Source organism: Hypanus sabinus, chromosome 7 (assembly GCF_030144855.1).
Source record: "Hypanus sabinus isolate sHypSab1 chromosome 7, sHypSab1.hap1, whole genome shotgun sequence".
Taxonomy (NCBI): domain Eukaryota; kingdom Metazoa; phylum Chordata; class Chondrichthyes; order Myliobatiformes; family Dasyatidae; genus Hypanus; species Hypanus sabinus.
This window is the reverse complement of record NC_082712.1, coordinates 116,284,778-116,306,362: the sequence shown is the minus strand read 5'-3', so window position 1 is coordinate 116,306,362 and position 21,585 is coordinate 116,284,778. Positions and strand designations below refer to the sequence as shown.

The following is a 21,585-nucleotide window of genomic DNA, read 5'->3' as shown; positions in this document are numbered from 1 at the left end:
ATGTGTTTTTGATCATTGTAATGTGTTAAAATATGGACCGTTTCACCTGCTTCCTTACCATTCCTGGAAAAAACAAACAGATCTTCAGATGAATTCACCATTAAACTGGAGATGTTGGTCTTCTCTGCTTTAGCTGGCAGACATTCATCCATCCTTTCTATGGTACAGTCTGTGTAATTGATGAACTTTGGGAAGGTTTTCATTGGTTTGGGGCCATAGATTTTAGTTGTTGCTAACCTGGTCCTTGGCTGGATTGTCTCCATTGTCTTCTTCACTCTAAACTGTGACAGCAAATGAACACCATGAGTTTTATTTGGGTCCTTTTAGAAGGCACTAAATTTATAGCTCTGATACACTGTGATATTTGGATATTAGGTCACATATTCATGATTTTTCTTCAGGCAATTCTTTGCCGACCTTTTTTTAAAGTCTCTCTCCTTTCTCTATTCTGCTCATAATTCCACTGTATAGGGTGTAAAACAATTTGATGCAGAATGGGGAACCACTGACTGCAGAGCGATGGGCCACCAGATTCAGGATGAGAACCACGGGAAATTGGATAAAGCAGTAACTGGGAAGGTCATAGAGTTTCAGCCAAGAATGATGGAGTAAATCAGTGCAGTAACTGTTCACATCAGGTAAGGTTGCGAGGAAGGAAGGCAGAAGGGTTGAGAGAAACTGTTCACTGTCAGGAAAAATATCTGGTAATGTACACCTGTAATGAAAGGAGGGGGAAATGTAAATTACTCTTTATTTAGAGATACAACACGGAATAGGTCCTTTTGGCCCCAATCAGCCGCACCTATTTAACCCCAGCCTAATCACAGAACAATTTACAATGACCAATTAACCTACTAAGCAGTAACTCTTTGGACTGTGGAAGGAAACTGAGCACCCAGAGGAAACCCAGCTATCACGAGGTTGACATATACACTCACTATCGGAATTGAACTCAAACTCAGAAGACCTGAGTGTAACAGCATTCTACTTACCGCTACTTCATCTGGCGTACATTTCTGGATCATTGGGACCTCCTTTGGGGCAAATGTGACTTGTACAAAAAGGGTGGGTTGCTCTTGAATCCGAGGGGACCAATATCTTGGTGGGGAGATTTGTTCAGGCTACTGGGGAGAGTTTAAACTAGAATTACCGGGGGGTGGGAACAGAACTGAAGAGATGGAGGAAGAGGCGGTTGGCTCACAAATAGAGAAAGCTTGTAGACAGTGAGAGAGGGAGGACAGGCAGGGGTGTGCTCAGACCGATGATTTGAGATATGTCTATTTTAACACAAGGAGTATTGTGAACGAATCAGATAAGCTGAGAGTGTGGATCAGTACTTGGAGCTATGATGTGATAGCCATTACAGAGACTTGGATGGCTCAGGGACAGGATTGGTTACTTCAAGTGCCGGATTTTAGACGTTTCAGAAAGGACAGGGAGGGCGGCAAAAGAGGTGGGGGAGTGGCACTGTTGATCAGAGATAGTGTCACGGCTGCAGTAAAGGTGGATGTCATGGAGGGATTGTCTACGGAGTCTCTGTGGGTGGAGGTTAGGAACAGGAAGGGGTCAATAACTTTACTGTTTGTTTTTTATAGGCCACCCAATAGTAAAAGGGATATCGAGGAGCAGATAGGGAAACAGATCCTGGAAAGGTGTAATAATAACAGAGTTGTCGTGGTAGGAGATATTAATTTCACAAATATCAATTGGCATCTCCCTAGAGCCAGGGGTTTAGAAGGGATGGAGTTTGTTAGGTGTGTTCAGGAAGGTTTTTTGACACAATATGTGGATAAGCCTACAAGAGGAGAGACTGTACTTGATCTGGTATTGGGAAATGAACCTGGTCAGGTGTCAGGTCTCTCAGTGGGAGAGCATTTTGGAGATAGTGATCATAATTCTATCTCCTTTACCATAGCACTGGAGAGGGATAGGAACAGACAAGTTAGGACAGTGTTTAATTGGAGTAAGAGGAAATAAGAGGCTATCAGGCAGGAACTTGGAAGCATAAATTGGAAACAGACGTTCTCAGGGAAATGTACGGAAGAAATATGGCAAATGTTCAGGGGATATTTGCGTGGAGTTTTGCATAGGTACATTTCAATGAGAGAGGGATAGGATGGTAGGGTACAGGAACCATGGTGTACAAAGGCTGTTGTAAATCTAGTCAAGAAGAAAAGAAAAGCTTACGAAAGGCTCAAAAAACTCAGTCATGATAGAGATCTAGAAGATTATAAGGCTAGCAGGAAGGTGCTTAAGAAAGAAATTAGGAGAGCCAGAAAGGGCCACGAGAAGGTCTTGGCAGACAGGATTAAGGAAAACTCCAAGGCATTCTACAAGTATGCGAAGAGTAAGAGGATAAGATGTGACAGAATAGGACCACTCAAGTGTGACAGTGGAAAAGTGTGTCTGGAACCAGAGGAGACAGCAGAGGTACTTAATGCATAACTTGCTTCATTATTCACTTCGGAAAAGGATCTTGGTAATTGTAGGGATGACTTACAGCAGACTGAAAAGCTTGAGCATATAGATATTAAGAAAAAGGATGTGCTGGAGCTTTTGGAAAGCTTCAAGTTGGATGTCACCGGGATCAGACGAGAGGTACCCCAGGCTACTGTGGGAAGCGAGGGAAGAGATTGCTGAGCCTCTGGCGATGATCTTTGCATCATCAATGGAGACGGGAGAGGTTCTGGAGGATTGAAAGGTTGCAGATGTTGTTCCCTTATTCAAGAAAGGAAGTAGAGATACCCAGGAAGTTATAGACCAGTGAGTCTTACTTCAGTGGTTGGTAATTTGATGGAAAAGATCCTGAGAGGCAGGATTTATGAACATTTGGAGAGGCATAATATGATTAAAGATAGTCGGCATGGTTTTGTCAAAGGTAGGTCGTGCCTTATGAGCCTGACTGAATTTTTTGAGGATGTGACTAAACACATTGATGAAGGAAGTGCAGGAGATGTAGTATGTGTGGATTTCAGCAAGGCATTTGATAAGTTCCATGCAAAACTTACTGAGAAAGAAAGGAGGCATGGGATCCAAGGAGACCTTACTTTGTGGATCCAGAATTGGCTTGCCAACAGAAGGCAAAGAGTGGTTGTAGACAGGTCATATTCTGCATGGAGGTCGGTGACCAGTGGTGTGCCTCAGGGATCTGTTCTGGGATCCCTACTCTTCGTGATTTTTATAAATGATCTGGATAAGGAAGTGGAGGAATGGGTTATTAAATTTGCTGATGACACAAAGGTTGGGGGTGTTGTGGATAGTGTGGAGGGCTGTCAGAGGTTACAGCGGGACATTGATAGGATGCAAAACTAGGCTGAGAAGTGATAGATGGAATTCAACTCAGATAAGTGTGAAGTGGTTCATTTTGGTAGGTCAAATATGATGGCAGAATATAGTATTAATGATAAGATTCTTGGCAGTGTGGAGGATCAGAGGGATCTTGGGGTCTGAGTCCATAGGACACTTAAAGCTGCGACACAGGTTGACTCTGTGGTTAAGAAGGTATATGATTCATTGGCCCTTATCAATATTGGGATTGAGTTTAGGAGCTGAGAGGTAATGTTGCAGCAATATAGGACCCTGTTCAGACCCCATTTGCAGTGCTGTGCTCAGTTCTGGTCGTCTCACTACAGGAAGGATGTGGAAACCATAGAAACGGTGCAGAGGAGATTTACAAGGCTGTTGTCTGGATTGGGAGCATGCCATGTGAGAATAGGTTGAGTGAATTCAGCCTTTTCTCCTTGGAGCGACGGAGGATGAGAGGTGAGAGGTGACCTGAGGGAGGTGTATAAGATGATGAGAGGCATTGATCATATGGATCGTCAGAAGCTGTTTCCCAGGTCTGATATGACTCACAATAGAGGGCACGGTTTTAAGCTGCTTGGAAGTAGGTACAGAGGAGATGTCAGGGATAAGTTTTTTACACAGAGAGTGGTGAGTGCATGGAATGGGCTGCCAGCGACAGTGGCGGAGGTGGATATGATAGGGTCTTTGAAGAGACTCCTGGATAGGTACATGGAGCTGAGAAAAATAGAGGGCTATGGGTAACCCTTGGTAATTTCTTAAGTAAGGACAGGTTCAACACAGCTTTGTGGACCAAAGGGCCTGTATTGTGTTGTAGGCTTTTATGTTTCTGTGTTTCTATGGGCAGTAAAGGCAGAGTAATGAGAACACAATATAGGTGCCAACTGGAGTCTGGCAGGAGAGGCCACAGTGGGCAAAGATGAGGAGAAGTGATGTGGGAGGAACCAGCATGAGGTAAAGATGGGAGAAGTGATGTGGGAGGACTTACAGTGGATAAAATACAGTAAAGGGAAAAGAAGGTGGAGGAACAGAATTCACTAATGGTATTTTTCCCTGAAAGCAGTTGGTAAGGACAGGAGGTAGTATCATAACTGAGTAAGGAGAGCACCCACAGTGGTAGGATCAGACAAGAGCATTCATGATGAGTGTGTGTGTGTGGTAGAGGTAGTACCTATGATGAGTGAGGAGAGTGGGAGGCAGTTAGGGTATGTAGTAGTAGGTAGATAGTTGCCAAGGAATTAGATTTCACAATTCTTGAATCCTTAAATGACTGCTAAAATTATCCGCAAAGGCCATTCAGGCCATCCATGACATAGAGTGAAACTGGGGAAATTATATTTCAAATAGTCTTTGAGTTGTTTTCACTCAGAATGAAGTGGTAAAACAGGACCTTGTCTGGTTAGCAAGCACATAGAAATAGTAGCAGGTGTCTCTCATTCAGCCCACCAACTGAATTCAGTAAGATCATGGCTAACCTTCTATCTCAACAATGCTTTCTGAACTTCATCTGTGTCTTGCGATTCTCTTAAAGATCCAAGTCTATTGATCTGAATACTTACTCAGGGACTGGGCTTCCACTGGCTCCTTGGAGAATTCCAAAGTTTCACTACTGTCCTCTTTGTATCTCAGTTTTGGAAGTCTGTCCTAGTTTAACTCTCAGGTCAAGACACCCCAACCAGGGGAATATCAATCCTGCATCTACCTTGATTTCTGTAACAACTTTCTATGTCTTAATGAGGAACACTTGTTATTCTTCCAAACACTAGAGTGTATTGTCCAGGCTCATTAGTCTCTCCTCAAACCCTTATCCCAAACTCTGTGGTGAACCTTCACTGTACTCTGTTTGTATCCTTCCCTAGGTAGGAGGACTAGAACTGCACACAATATTTGAGGCATTGCCTCACCACAACCTTGTATATATTTGCAGTAAGACAACTTTACTTTTGTATTATAATTCTTCTGCAGTAAAGCCCAGCGTATCATTTGCCTTTTTGACTTCCAGCTTTACCCTCACATTAGTTTTCAGTGCACCTTGGTTCCTTTGAATGCTAACGTCTTACAATCTCTCAACACCGTAAAACTATTTTGCTTTTCAATTTTTTTCTCCCAAGATGAATAACCTGATATTTTCCATATTGTGGCGAGCGATTGGTCTATGATGACAGCCGAGAGAAGCTCATTTAACTCAACTCCAGGTTTTATTGCAACAAGCACAAAACAGACCGGGCACTAAGAACCACTCAGTCACATACAAATGGGGAGGTGATGGTCACATACTCTGGCTACAGTCAGGATGAACCCACAAACACATGTGCAAATAACTTCTATAATCCTAGCTAAAAGGTTAACAATAAAATAACCTGAACATCCCTCCATAATCCAATGAAAACATTTTAAATCAAGAAAATAAATAGTGCTGGCCACGAGGAATGCTGGAGTGGTACACTGCACCCACCTGTGGGATCCACAACAAAGTCCAGAAGTCCCAGTGGTGGTCGACGCCACCGCCTGGGGCACTGTCGGTGTCTGTAGCCCATCTCCCCCCCCCTCATGTGAGGCAAGAGGCAGGACACTCACTGGGTCGGTGGTAGCCAAAGGCTGATACAGTGCCAGCTGGTCCCAGTGCAGCTCAGGCAACCACAACACTCCTCCAGTGGCTCCGAGCTTGGGGGATAGTCCCTTCTTCCGGGAGGGACAGTAGATCCATTCTGGCGCCCCCACCAGACGATACTACATTGGCACTCTAGATGGGCAGCTCAGCCGCTTCTGGGACGTGCAGGCGTCGCAGCAATACATGGACAGCTCCACGTCCTGCCTGTACCCAGGCCAATAGAGGCGCTTGCACAGCTTGCCCAATGTTTTCATGACCCCAAAATGGTCAGCTGTACACCGACCCTAACCCTAAATCACGCTGCTCAGCTGGCATGAGATCAAGGAGGGCCCGCTAGGCATCCCCCTCCAGCACCAGGGCAAGGTGCCCTGCCATCTTGGTACGGCTCCACCCATTGTGCCATGCAGCAAGTTTGACTTGCACAGGTTAAGACTCCAGGTGGCTGGCACCATTGTACCTGGGGAACTTCAGGTTGGACCTTCTAGCGTTAACTGCTGAGGCCCATTGGTCTTCCTCTTGCTCTGGTTTGTCAGTGGTGCCTGCCATGTTGCCCGTCCTCCCATGGCTGTGGAGTCTTGGGTTCCCTGGTGCATGCCACGAGGGAGGTGGAAGATGCACCTTGCCATGTCCCCTGGGTACACTGACCCTATCAGAGTTCCTCAGGAAGGCATGATGCTCTGATTCCGGGTTTTCCTCCAGGTCAGTGTCCTGTCTTTGGGAGACCAGCCTGGGGATGCAAGAGAGGCAGACTGCTAGGTCCCTCGATTTATCCTTGGGTCTTAAGGTGTTCCTACTGATGTCACAGCTCTTCAATCTTGCCATTAATTTCTAATCCCACTCCTGACGCCAAAGAAGTGTGCTTTTGACCACACCAGCTCCCCCCACCACTGCTCTGGAGTGCTGAATATTATATTCTATCTGCCACATCATCACCATTTCACTTATACTAACCATATCTACTTAACTCTCTCTGCAACGCTCAGAGTAACTAGACACGGCCAACAATAACATCTCCATTGCTGCCAAGTGTACTGCAACAGAGATACCCATTGTCCAAGTATCTCAACAGCTAAATGCTTAAGAAAACACTTTCTGTTAGCTGTGTGAGGAACACTGGAAACCTATAGCTGGTTCTTCAGCTGGTTATGCTTCCTGACCATTTATGTACAAAGAAAAGCAACTATCAATGTAATGAACATCTAACTACATTGCAGATGTCCAATGATGACTGTAAGTTGTATCCTTAAAAAACATAGAAAACCTACAGCACAATACAGGCCCTTCAGCCCACAAAGTTGGGCCGAACATGTCCCTACCTTAGAAATTACTAGGGTTACCCATAGCCCTCTATTTTCCCAAGCTCCATGTACCTATCCAAAAGTCTCTTAAAAGACTCTATCGTATCCGCCTCCACTACCGTTGCTGGCAGCCCATGGGTAAAAACTTACCCATGACATCTCCTCTGTACCTACTCCCCCTGCACCTTAAACCTGTGTCCTCTTGTGGCAAACATTTCAGCCCTGGAGAAAAGCCTCTGACTATCCACACGATCAATGCCTCTCATCATCTTATACACCTCTATCAGGTCACCTCTCATCCTCCATCGCTCCAAGGAGAAAAGACCAATTTCACTCAACCTGTTTTCATAAGGCATGCTCCCCAATCCAGGCAACATCCTTGTAAATCTCCTCTGCACCCTTTCTATGGTTTCCACATCCTTCCTGTTGTGAAACAACCAGAACAGAGTATGGTTCTCCAAGTGGGGTCTGACCAGAGTCCTATATAGTGCAACATTACCTCTCGGCTCCTAAATTCAATTCCACGATTAATGAAGGCCAATACACTGTATGCCTTCTCAACCACAGAGTCAACCTGCGCAGCTGCTTTGGACGTCCTATGGACTCAGACCCCAAGATCCCTCTGATCCTCCACACTACCAAGAGTCTTACCATTAATACTATATTCTGCCATCATATTTGACCTACCAAAATGAACCACCTCACACTTATCAGGGTTGAACTCCATCTGCCACTTCTCAGCCCAGTTTTGCATCCTATCAATGTTCCACTGTAACCTCTGACAGCCCTCCACACTATCCACAACACCTCCAACCTTTGTGTCATCAGCAAACTTACTAACCCATCCCTCCACTTCCTCATCCAGATCATTTATAAAACTCACGAAGAGTCCACGAACAGATCCCTGAGGCACACCACTGGTCACTGGCCTCCTTGCAGAATATGACCCATCTACAACCATTCTTTGCCTTCTGTGGGCAAGCCAGTTCTGGATCAACAAAGCAATGTCCCCTTGGATCCCATGCCTCCTTACTTTCTCAATAAGCCTTGCAAGGGGTACCTTATCAAATGCTTGTGCTGAAGTCCATAAACACAACATCCACTGCTCTTCCTTCATCAATGTGTTTAGTCACATCCTCAAAAAATTCAAACAGGTTTGTAAGGCACGACCTGCCTTTGACAAAGCCATGCTGACTATTCCTAATCATATTATACTTCTTCAAATGCTCATAAATCCTGCCTCTCAGGATCTTCTCCATCAAATTTCCAACTACTGAAGTCAGACTCACTGGTCTATAATTTCCTGGGCTATCTCTCCTCCCTTTCTTGAATAAGAGAACAACATCCGCAACCCTCCAGTCCTCTGGAACCTCTCCCTTTCCCATTGATGTTGTAAAGATCATTGCAGATGCTCAGCAATCTCCTCCCTCACCTCCCAGAGTAGCCTGGGGTACATCTCATCTGGTCCCAGTGACATATCCAACTCGATTCTTTCCAAAAGCTCCAGCACACCCTCTTTCTTAATATTTACATGCTCAAGCTTTTCAGTCTGCTGCAATTCATCACTGCAATCACTAAGATCTTTTTCCATAGTGAATACTGAAGCAAAGTATTCATAAAGTACCTCTGCTATTTCCTCTGGTTCCATACACACTTTCCCACTGTCACACTTGATTGGTCCTATTCTTTCACGTCTTATCCTCTTGCTCTTTACACACTTGTAGAATGCCTTGGGGTTTTCCTTAATCCTGCCCACCAAGGCCTTCTCATTGCCCCTTCTGGCTCTCCTAATTTCCTTCTTAAGCTCCTTCCTGTTAGCCTTATAATCTTCTAGCTCTCTAACATTACCTAGCTCTCTGAACGTTTTGTAAGCTTTCCTTTTCTTCTTGATTGGATTTGTTACAGCCTTTGTACACCACGGTTCCTGTACCTGTTCCTGTTCCTGTACATAACTTCCCTGTCTCATTGGAACATATCTATGCAGAACTCCACATAAATATCCCCTGACCGCCCCTTCAGACGCATCAAGAAGACACGGGAGAGTGATCCCGCCGTAGCGGGAAGCCATTTTGAAGGAAGCCACGTGCGTTAGATTCCGGGATTGGAATTTGTGGCTGGAATCACGGAAAACCGTTTTTAACTAACAACGGGGAGAGGGAACCAACGCTCCCCCGATTCCACGGAAGCTTCATAAAGACCCAACAAGTTTTCCCTCTTCTCCCCAATCTCTCTCTCTCGGTCGCCCCATGTGAAACCCAGCGATTCCCAAAAGGCTGAAGCCTGCAGCCTTCTGAGTGACTTTTATATTTCCAACGGACAATATATTAACCCCTAGACATCAGCAGAGCTCACTTCTTAATGATGATTATTACTATACCTGCACTTTAGATTGAGTATTGATGATGTGCATTATCTGAATGTTTGTATTAACCTTAATTTTGTGCCCCTTTATAAATAAAAACGTTTGAAAATAGTAACATCAATAGTAACATCAGACTTCAACAGACCTCTCTATCTTTGCTGGTAAGTTATCCAGTTACGGGATATGTAACAATTTAAAGCAGAGGTTGGTAGGTCCTTGACTAAACAGGTTCTAAAAGGTTACAGGGCAAAGGTCAGGAAAATGCGGTTGAGAGGGATAATAATCAGCCATGATTGAATGATATAGCAGACCAGATGGGCCGATTGGCCAAATTCTGCTCCTATATCTTATGGTCTAATGAGGATAATTTCACCTTTTGATATTTGGGGAATGTGGATAATAACTAATCAGCTGTCCACTGTGCTTCACTCCAATTTATTTTGCTGTTCATGTCAAAATACTTGAATGGCAGTGGCAGGACATTTAGTTTGTGGGAGTTGTTTGTCCTGGAAATGGTTGTATTCATTAGTGACTGCCTCTGATGTTGATATTGAGCACAGAGAAGACATCAGACTTTGGCTCCTAATAAGAACCTGAAGCATAACTCCCCAGTGTGGCTTAAGCCTTTGGTCCAATAAATTAGATCTGCGTTCAGCCAGTTTATGCTTCGAGGCAAATTTCACCATTATACACTAAGTTGAGGCAATCAGAAGTTTCACAAATATTAAGTTCCTTAGAATTTGCAGAATTTGCAGTGACAACCATTAAATTGGCTCATAATAGTAAATGTTGGAGAGATAATTGCTCATAATCTTGTATGTGACAGATTTCACCTGCTTGGAAATGAGAACACCTGCTTGGAGAGAACCAAAGAACCTTACAAGCATATCCTCATGAATCATACAAGCATATTTGCATCTAATGACATTGATGAAGATAGAGACCCAGAGGCATAGCCTGGAACCAAAAAGCTGGGGATATTAGCACACGGATATGGAGACAGCACTATTTGCATAGATTCATGTTTGCACCAGTCTATGTGGCTTGGGTGCAACTGTATTGTATTGTGAGACCTGGTTCTGAAGATATTAGTATGGGGTCTAGGTACACAGTTTATGGATCGCATGAATGAAGCATGGTGCAGACAATGCAAAGGCACCTTGGGGAAAAGCAACGGTCTGGGGTCCTTCTGCTACTGGACGTTGAGCGGCTAAGTCTGGTGAGGAAGACCCTCAAACAATGAAGGGATGTATTCCTTGGAGGGGGGGGGCACAAATGACAATAGTATTTTTAAAGCATGTGTTAACATGACTGAATATATTGATCAAATGACACTAAGAATATAAAGAAAATTACAGTGATTTTCTCTTTAATATATGTTATCCTTGTTAGTAGTTTTCTTGTAATATCCCAGGCTCCTGTTTTGTAGCCTCATGTGTGGCACCTTGTCAAAGGCTTTCTGAAAATCTAAGTAGACAACATCTACTGACTCTCCTTTGACTATCCTGCCTGTTATTTCCTCCAAGATTTTCAACAGATCTGTCAGACAAAATTTCCCCTTACAAAAACCTTGCCGACTTCAGCCTATTTAATCATGTACCTCCAAGTACCCCAAATCCTCATGCTTAATAATGGACTCCCACTCCTTACTAACCATTGACGAGAGCCTGATTGGCCTATAATATCATGTCTTTAGTCTCCCTCTCTTTTATAAGAGTGGAGTGACATTTGCACTATCCCAGTCCTGCTGAACCATTCCAGAATCTAGTTATTCTTGGAAGATCACTACGAATGCCTCCACAATCTCTTCAGTTACCTCTTTCAGAACCCTGGGGTGTAGCCCATCTGGTCCAGGTGATTTACCTGCCTTCAGACATTTCAGCTTCCCAAGCACATTCTCCTTAGTGACAATAACTACACGCACTTCTGCCCCAAATTTCTGTCATATTGATGGTATCTTCCACAGTGAATAATGCAAAAAAATTAAGTTCAACCACCAATTCTTTGTCCTCCGTTATTACCTCTCTAGTATCATTTACCAGTGGTCCAATAATCACTCTTGCCTCTCTTTTATTCTTTATATCTGAAAAAACTTTTGGTGTCACTTTTCATATTATTGGCTAACTCACCTTCATTTTTCATCTTTTCACTCCTTATTGTTTTTAGCTGCTTTCTGTTGCTTTAGAAAAGCTTCCCAAGCCTCTAGCAACCCACTAATTTCTGTTATGTTGTATGCCCTCTCTTTTGCATCTATGTTGTCTTTGGCTTCCCTTGTCACCCATGGTTGCCTCATTCTTCCTTTGGAATACTTCCTTTTCTTTGCAACGAATCTATCCTACACCTTCTGAACTGCTCCCTGAAACTCCAGCCATTGCTGTTCTGCCATCATCCCTGCTAATGTTCGCCTACAATCAACTTTGGCCAGCTCTTATATCCTCCGTCTGTAATTCCCTTTACTCCAATGAAGTACTGATACATCTAATTTTAGCTTCACCCTCTCAAACTGCAGGGTGAATTGTATCATATTATGATCATGATCTTCTAAGTGTTCCTTTATCTTAAGCTCCCTAATCAAATCTGGCTCATTACACTACACCCAATCCAGAATTGCCCTTTTCCCTACTGGGCTCAACCACGAGCTGCTCTAAAAAGCCATCTCAAAGGCATTCTAGAAATTCCCTCTCTTGGAATACAGCACCAACCTGATTTCCCAATCTACCTGCACATTGAAATTCCCCATAACTATCGTAACATTGCCCTTATTATATACCTTTTTTAAATCTCCCATTGTAATTTGTATCCCACATCTTGTCTATTGTTTGGAGGGCTGTATATAACTCCTATCAGGGTCTTTTTATACTAGCAGTTTCTTAACTCTACCTACAAGGATTCAACATCTTCTGATCCTATGTCACTTCTTTCTCAGGATTGGATTTCACTTTTTACCAGCAGAACCACTCCACCCTCTCTGCCTACCCGCCTATCCTTTCAATACAGGATGTATCCTTGGAGGTTAAGCTCCCAACCGGGACTTTCTTTCAGCTGCAAGTCAGTGATGCCCACAATGTCATACCTGCAGTTTCTAACTGCACTACAATATCATCTACCTTATTCCATATATTGTGTGCATTCAAATATAGCACCTTTTTCAGTCCTTTTTGATTTTGTTTCCATTTTACTAGAAGTTAAATCGTTATCCCTTTCTAAACTTTGCCTTTTTATTCTGGGGACTTTGTAACTTCTCCTGCACTCTCCTTCCCTTTATTTTCTCCTCACTTTTCCAAACTGTTGAACCAACCCCCACCCCCCATTTAATCTAAAGACACTCTTCAATCCATCCTGCTGAAGGCAATTTTGCCTGATGATTTGCCTGTTCTTCCTCACAATTTCATTACACCCTGCATCTGCTTGTACAGTATATCAACTGCACCATCCTCTGCCCTATCACTCCAGTTCCCATCCTCTGCCAAATTAGTTTAAACCCTCCCAACAGCTCTAGCAAACCTTTCCGTGAGGATATCTTGCCCCCCCCCCCCTCGCTCTAACCCATCCTTTTTGTACAGGTTATATCTTCCTCAGAAGAGATTCTAATGATCCAGAAATCTGCAACCCTGCTCCTACCACCAGTTCTTCAGCCATGCATTCATCTGCCAAATAATCCTGTTCTTACCCTCACTAGCACGTGGCACATGAAGCAACCATGAGATTACCACCTTTGACGTTCTGCTTTTCAATTTCCTACCCAGCTCCCTATATTCTCTCTTCAAGACCTCATCCCTTTTCCCATCTTTATTGTTGACACCACTAAGTACCACTACTTTTAGCTTTTCACCATCCCCCTTCAGAATGCTATGGACTCAATCTGAGATGTCCCTGACCCTGGCACTTGGGAGGCAACATACTATTCAGGTATCTATTTCACATCTGCAGAATCTTCTATGTGCCCCCTAACAATTGACTCCCCTATCACAACTATACTCTTTGTGTCACCCCTCCCTTCTGAGCCACAGATCCAGATTCAGTGCCAAAGCCCTGGCGGCTGCTTTTCCCTGGTAGGTCATTCCCCCAGCAGTATGCAAAGTGTTGTACGTATTATTGAGGGGAATAGCCACAGAGGTACTCTGCACTGTCTATCTGGATTGTTTTCCTCTCCTTACAGTCTCCTAGCTCCCTGCCTCCAGTAACTTAGGAGTGACACCTCCCTGTAGAGCCCATCTGTATCCTCCCCATTCTCCCATATGAGCTGAATGTCATCCAGGTTCCTGGTTTAGCGCAATGAGAAGCAATCCACCCACTAACCACTCAGATAAAATATTCCCTAGACATGACTTAGTAGCATAATTTAAATGATTAATATAGTGCAGAAAATATATTTTAAGATGTTCTGCACCCACCTGCCATAAATGAATGTGCTTTTTAGCAAATTGCAACAATTAGTAATTTTTCTGAAGCTTTGTTGTGTCTTACTGCAATTTTTTGAAGGTAAGGTAAAGCCATTTCAATTATCATATTATCTTTGTTATTCCTTAACTTCCATACCTCCGGATGTTTAATATTCTATCCCTTCTCTTTGGAAGTTCTCTCACATTCTATAGCAATCTTTGGCCACTAAGATCACCAGTTGTCACTGTACTTATATGTCTGGATAAATACTTAATAATGGTTACTGGGAGTGACATCTTTGTTGTGTTATGAGTGATGAACAGATCTGATGGACAATGGGGTGCAGAGTTATTGTATTTTGGCTCTTCCTGGATTGTTTACTTTTTGCTACAAGGACACTATTTTGCTCATTAACATTCCTCAGGAGACAGCAGGAGTGGTCTGATTTGATGGACACTGTCATTCAGAGTTGATGGATAGCTGAGACCCTGTTAGTAGGGATAAAAGACAGGTCTGGAGAGACACCCTCCAGACACGCCAGTGGACCCTGATTGAATGTTGGGAAGGTGGGGGCTTTGGAGACCGAATCAGGAGATCGGTCAGTAAAGCTCTCAGTGTAACAGCAGGGCCGGTGGGGACTTGTGTGTGTGTGTGTGTGTCCACTCATGCCAGAGTGACGAGTCCACCACAGAAGAACAGTCTGGCTGAAGGATGGAGGGGTCATAGCTGACTGACCACCACAACGACATGATGGATTAAGAAAGCCATAGAAGGATGCCTGCTGTAGCTGCCTAATCTCGCTCTCTCTCTCCAATGATTACCACATAACAACCATAATTACCTCAGCACGCATGAACTGAACTGAACTTTATACTCTTCTATGACAATTCATTTACCCCTAGACATCGATAGAGCTTGTTTATTATTGTTGATTATTATTCCTACACTTTTAGGTTTATTATTGCTAACCTGTGTTATATGTATATTTGCATTATTGGTATTGTTTTGCTTATTTCACTAATAAACACTTTTGAATATAGTACCACCAGACTCCAATGGATACTTCTATCTTTGCTGGTCAGACACCCAGTTACGGGGTACGCCACAAATTGGGGGCTCATCCGGGATTTTATTACCAAATTGGGGGGCCAGTGAATTGGGATAAAAGTCCCTTATCTGATCTGGTTGTGCAGATAACCAGTTGGGAAACCAGAAGAGATGGAAATTGACAAATTTTTAGAAGAACCATCTACAAGGGCATTAGAGGATGCCAGAAAGTTGGAATTGGTGAGTGTTGCGAGACGATTGAATCTCTCAGTGGTGAAACCGGCAATGAGAAAGTTGGAAATACAGAGAGCAATAGCTGAGTATTATGTATCCCAAGGTGTGTTTCCATTGGAGGCATTGGACCTGTTCCCTGAGAGGAAACCAGCCGAGGATGAGGTTCAGTTACAGATAGAACAATTAAGGTTGGCTGAGGAGGAAAAGAAGAGGGAGCATGAACTCTGGATAAGGCAGCTAGAGGCACAGAGAGAGAGGGAGGTGGCTGCAAGGCGGAGAGAGGAGGCTGAAAGGGAGAAGGAAGAAGCTGAAAGGCAGAGAGCAGAAGCTGATAAACAGAGGGAGGAAAGAGAGAAAGAGAGGCAGCATGAGCAGGAAATGGAGAGGTTAAAGGCATCGCAGGGAAGAGACTGGGCAGCAGACCCAAATGAGGGGTTCAAGATTGGTCAGGAGATCCAGTTGGTACCTCCATTCGAGGAGATGGATGTCGATAAGTTCTTCCTCCATTTTGAGAAAGTGGCTGTGAATCAGAACTGGCCTAAGAGAAAATGGGCTGTTCTGGTACAGAGCGTACTTAGGGGGAAGGCTCAGCAAGTGTATTCGGCATTGTCCATAGAAGAATCTAGGAATTATGAGGAAGTAGAAAGGGCTGTCTTGATGAGTTACGAGTTGGTGCCAGAGGCATACCAGCAGAAGTTCTGGAACTTGAGAAAGCCCTGGAACCGCACGTACTTAGAGTTTGCCCGTGAGATGCAAATGTATTGTAAACATTGGTGTGCCTCAAAAGGGGTCGTTGGAGATGATGACAAACTGCTACAGTTAATGCTGATAGAGCAATTTAAAAGTTGTGTCCCTGAAAGTATGAAGGCGTACTGGATGAGAAGGAGACCGTGACTCTGTCTGCGACTGCCAAGTTAGCAGATGAGTATGCCTTAACCCACAAGACAAAGTTTCCCCCAAATAAGAGTTACCAGAGAGGCAGTAGGGACAGCAGAGAAAGCCCACCGGCTAAGGCAGAGAATAAGCTGGGAACTAGTGGAAAAGGTCAAGAGGAGGAAAAGCAGGCTAGCAGGAAGGTTCCCAGCTTTACGTGTTATAACTGTGGGAAAGCTGGTCATATCGCTTCTAAGAGCATGGCTCCGAAGAAGGAGACAGGAAAAGGGAAAACAGCAATCCCGACTGGTTGCATTGAGCCGGTCGACAGATCGATGAGGAAGGCAAAGTTAGACAGAGCCCAAGAGGGGTGTGAGAAGTTTATGTCGGAACGGACGGTCTGTGAAGGAGGGGGAAACCCCAGTTCCAGTGCGGATCTGGAGAGATACTGGGGATGTGTATTCAGCAGTGAAGCTGACAAGCAAGCCTGTGAGTGCTGAGGACCCGCCCATAGATTCCAAGATTTATCCCGTATACGCAATAACTTGCAGCATGTCTAGAAAGGCGGCTGAGACAGGAACAAGTTTAAATGAGTCCAGTGTTGATTTAGCGGAGACGTTTTTTCCGACCCTGTACCAAGAGGGGTTAGAGGGTGGTAAAATGGAGGATAGTGGAGCTAAGGACAGTAAGGGAGATGAAGTGGATTTAGTGTTGTCAAGGAACGGAATTTTGAACCTTGCCCGTAAGATACCCGTAGGTGGACATTTAGGAGTGAGGAAGGAGATTATAGAGGCACAGAGTAAAGATGAGAAACAGATGAGGCAGTTAGAAGATCCAGCGTTGGACACGGATGATCTGTCTGGCTTGACAGAGCTGTTTGCAGTTGAAGAATTTAAATGTGTTCCCAACGATGTAAGTGCTGTCCTAGATGAAAAGGATGTCACTACCTTGAGGGAGTCTGCTGGGTTAGCAGACGAGGTTGCTTTAACCCACAAGGTTGAGTTTACTCCGGATGTGAGTTGCCCAGAGAGTAACTGGGAGGATCAGGGGAACTTTGAATTTGAAAAAGGGACTGGTATTGAAAGCCTAGGAGAGGCAGATGTCCTGTTTGCTTGTGTTCAGGTTGTGAAGGATGTGGATGTGCAGGGTACTGAGCCTAGTGTTGAAGCTCAGGAAAAGTCTGAGGTATCTGATTTAGTTGAAAAGGAATGCAATCCTTTTGGGTCAGATAGACTTGGTTCAGTGAAGAAAGGGTTAACCTTGGCACCAGTGGAAAGCAAGAATTCTCAGTTGTTTGTGTTAGGTGTGTTAAAAGTTAGTGAGGAGATGAAAGCTGGTGATGTGAATATTATTGAAGGAAAAGGAAAAAGTATTGCTCCTAAACTTTTGAATAAGGAAAATTTAAAGTCTGGTTTGGTTTTCGAAGCATTGGCCATGCTGAAGGAACAATGGTTTGTTAACAAGGTGCCTGCTAGTCAATTACAGTTTGTTTTGGAATTTAAGGATAAACAACTCGATGATGTTGTTTAAGTATGTGATTTGGAGAGGCAAATCTTGAAGTGTTCTTTTGAGCAAGAGGGATCACCTGCAGATGGTAAACTGGAAATTAACAGAATTAAAGATCCTGAAGATAAAATTAATGACTTGCTTAAAATTAATGAGTGGTGTGGAAGTTCAGAAAATGGGCTTAATTTGGTAAACATTGGTGATAAGAAAGGAGTCTGTGAAGGCCTATTCCAAGCTGGTGAGCAAGCTAACCACGTGAGGGTTAAGTGGAAAAGAGGCAAAGGTTGACCAAATGCCACTTTGAATAACAGGATCTGGGTTCGCTGAAATTGGACTTTTTTTTTAACAAAGCATGTGAAAAATAAAAACAGCATGGAAGATTGACTGTTTAAATGTTAAGTTTAAAAGTAAAATGGAGATTAGTATTTGCACAAACTTCTGTAATGTACTACATTAAAATCACACATGTATTGGTTCACACTTTGTAATATACATCTAAGCTAAGAATGCAACCCATTAGTATTTTTGGCTAATATGAAGAATAAAAATAGGTGGTTATTAAGTTGGAGTCTGTTGTTACAGGAATTCGATATTAAAATACAACATGTAAAGGGGAGTGAGAATGTAATTGCTGATTGTTTATCCAGATGTTAATTTGAATGTGTATCTGTATTATTCTTGTAGTTAAGACCACTTCCGTATTTTGTTAAACTCTGTAATATGCTTTATTAGTTAATTTTCACCTTTCTGTAAGGATGGGGGTGTTATGAGTGATGAACAGACCTGATGGACAATGGGGTGCAGAGTTAACCATCCCCCCCCCCGAGAACCATGAACTATTGCTGTTGCTATGCTGCTCATGAGAGAGAGAGACAAAACACAGGCAAGAACATTTGCTACAGATAAGAGAGAGGGACTGTTGATTTATTGTATTTTGGCTCTTCCTGGATTGTTTACCTTTCACTACAGGGACACCCTTTAGACACATCAGTGGACACTGACTGAGTGTTGGGAAGGTGGGGGCTTCAGAGGACGAATCAGGAGATCGGTCAGTAAAGCTCTCAGTGTAATGGCAGGGCCGGTGGGGACTTGTGTGTGTATCCACTCATGCCAGAGTGATGAGTCCACCACAGAAGAATGGTCTGGCTGAAGGATGGAGGGGTCATAGCTGAATGACCACCACAACGACACGATGGATTAAGAAAGCCATAGAAGGTTTGCCTGCTGCAGCTGCCTAATCTTGCTCGCTCTCTCTTTCTCTCCAACAATTACCACATAACAACCATAATTACCTCAGCACGCATGAACTGAACTGAACTTTATACTCTTCTATGACAATTCATTTACCCCTAGACATTGATAGAGCTCGTTTATTATTGATTATTATTCCTACACTTTTAGGTTTATTATTGCTAACCTGTGTTATATGTATATTTGCATTATTGGTATTGTTTTGCTTATTTTACTAATAAACACTTTTGAATATAGTACCACCAATCTCCAACGGATACTCTTATCTTTGCTGGTCAGACATGAATTCACTGAAGGTTATAGGAATGTTCAGGGTCTGGGCACTGTTAAGGGTTAAGGCATGACTGAGAGTCTGGTAGGTTTGGAAGTCATAGCGAGGTATGAGTTGCACATTCTGCAACTCCTCTTTAGTTCTTTGACTTTAATGTTGCTTGTGACACTTTAACAAAGAAACTATATGTCTTTAACTTATTGAGCTGGCACGTCCAGGACTCTATCAAAAATCCAGCCATCACTTTAAACCTCTACATTACCTTCTCCCAGGGGTGCTTAGAGTTACTGAGCAGGAGTGAGAAACTATATGCAGCATTCTGTCTGTCAAACACCCCTGATTAATGTGTATCTTTTGTTCGTTGCACAGATAGCCTTAAGAGACTAGCACAAATATTTTCAAAAATTACTCAATTCTCTGGGCAAACCTATTAATCCTCCAGTTTCTACTTTCTTCAGATTCCCTGCAAACTGCTGAATGCACAGCAAAAGGCCACGGGCAGTAAACTCTCTTGCTTACCTGTTGTGTCGTGTGCAGGATACTTCTCTCCTTTGCTGTGCTTTCCAGACACTTGTTCTCCAGATTTTTGTAGGACCCTCTCTGCTTTTTAAAACGGCACCATAGGAATGCCATTGCACAGGTAGCAACAACACCGCCAGTTACCCCAAGAGTGGCCCCAAGAACTATCAATAGAAGCATTATCACCAAGGTGGACCAGGAACAGCTGTAGTGAACATCGACCTTTCAAGACAAAATTCTTTGGCTTCTGCAAACACTTCAAACGCAGAACTTATACTGGAAGTTACGTCCTCAAGCAGATAGTTAACACATGATGGAAGAGCCCTAGGGGACAGCCAGTCTGGAGTTTTTAGTAGCAGTAGAATAGAGATGGAGGCAGCAGCACTTAGTGTAGATCTAAGGCTGATTTCAGTCGGAACAGGAAGAGCATTGATGTCAGCGGGGAGGTGGAGCCTGTGAAGTAATATTAAAAAGTTAACTGGGGAGACCGGCTAGGGCTAGGCAGAGAACAATGAATTTACTGACAAAAAGAAGCACTACTAAATGGCAAGTAATTTTCACATTTTCAATAAATTGTAAGATATAAAGAATATGTTTGTTGATCTATTAATTTAGGTGGGAAGAGAAAACTAGCAGAAAAGAACAAACTACAAAAGTGCAGATGATGAGTATTGTTTATTAACTCCTTCCTGGGCAGCTGAATCTTTTTTATTCCAATGCTGAATAATTTGGTAAACTCCTATGCCCCAGTGGTAGAAGTAAAGGAAGATTCGCAAGGTTGTAAATTTATTTCCTAACTTCTCCAGTATGTTGGAAGGGAATGGGAAGGAAAATGACTATTAAGTAACATGTTTGGTTTAGTCCCAGCAACACACGCAGCAAAGTAAGCAGATCCTGAGCTAGAAATTCAAAGCTACAGCACCTGCTTGATGGAGTTTTATCAAAACACTCACTAGTAAATGCAACCCAGTCGTTTAAGCACCAGCAGCACACTTCTGGATTCTTATGTGGATTCTGCAAATAAACTGGGGGGGGGGAGGGGTGGCACTGAACAGAGTGCTCATTTACACATCTTGACCACAGTTGTGCCAAATGATGTGCTGCATACGAGTCCTATGGTGCAAATATACTCCCCAACCTGAACTAGACCTCTCCCCCATTGACTCACATTCAGACCATTCCATCAGCTGCCCCAAAATCCCTCATCCAATCCATCCACCGATCCTTCTCCTCACTTCTCCCTACCAACCTCTCCTACACTGATCATCTATTGAATGGTCCCCTCAGGGGTCGGCAACCTTTACCACTGAAAGAGCCATTTGGACCCGTTTCCCACAGAAAAGAAAACACTGGGAGCCGCAAAACCCGTTTGACATTTAAAATGAAATAACTCTGCATACAACATTTTTTTGCCTTTATGCTATGTATAAACAAACTATAAAGCGTTGCATTTATGAAATTGATGAACTCCTGCAGAGAAAACGAAATTACATTTCTGCATGCAACAAAAACATTTTGAACTCCGAAAAAAAGACGTTGGGTTGAAGGTTACTTTTAAGTAAAATACTCAATGTCTATTTGAGTCCTTCTTGTATTTATGAAAAACGCCAAACTTAAATTTGCCGCCAGCAGTAAACCAAAAATAACGTCAGCCAGCTGTCAACCTGAAAAATAAAAGGACTATTTCACTGAACAATGAAAAAATATGAATATATGTAAAACAATAGGCAATTAAAATATTTATCATACTTGGTCAGGTTGACTCACACCTGCCAATGCAGTTGTATTCAGTAGGGATAGATCAATGCTTAGGGGAGTGACCGGGAAGGATAATGTGTTTTTTTCCTCTCTGAACTCACAGAAGTGTTTCCCAAACGATGCTTGCATTGCGATGATTGCAGAATGTAAATACTCCGAATTTATCATG

At 43.3% G+C, this 21,585-nt stretch overlaps 1 protein-coding gene across 2 annotated transcripts in view; it reads right to left on the bottom strand.

The window, feature by feature from the left end:
- Positions 1-20,064, bottom strand: part of syt13 (synaptotagmin XIII) — a 42,040-nt gene extending 21,976 nt beyond the window's left edge. The window contains exons 1-2 of one of the 2 annotated variants that reach the window (XM_059975444.1): positions 19,659-20,064; positions 59-281 (exon numbers count right to left, since the gene is read on the bottom strand). In XM_059975444.1, coding sequence (XP_059831427.1) covers positions 59-281; positions 19,659-19,838 — 403 coding nt within the window. In that variant the 5' untranslated portion in view covers positions 19,839-20,064. Of the gene's footprint in view, positions 1-58; positions 282-992; positions 999-19,658 lie in introns of those variants that run through there. The other variant, XM_059975445.1, reaches the window with a different exon arrangement.
- Positions 20,065-21,585: the final 1,521 nt, after the last annotated feature.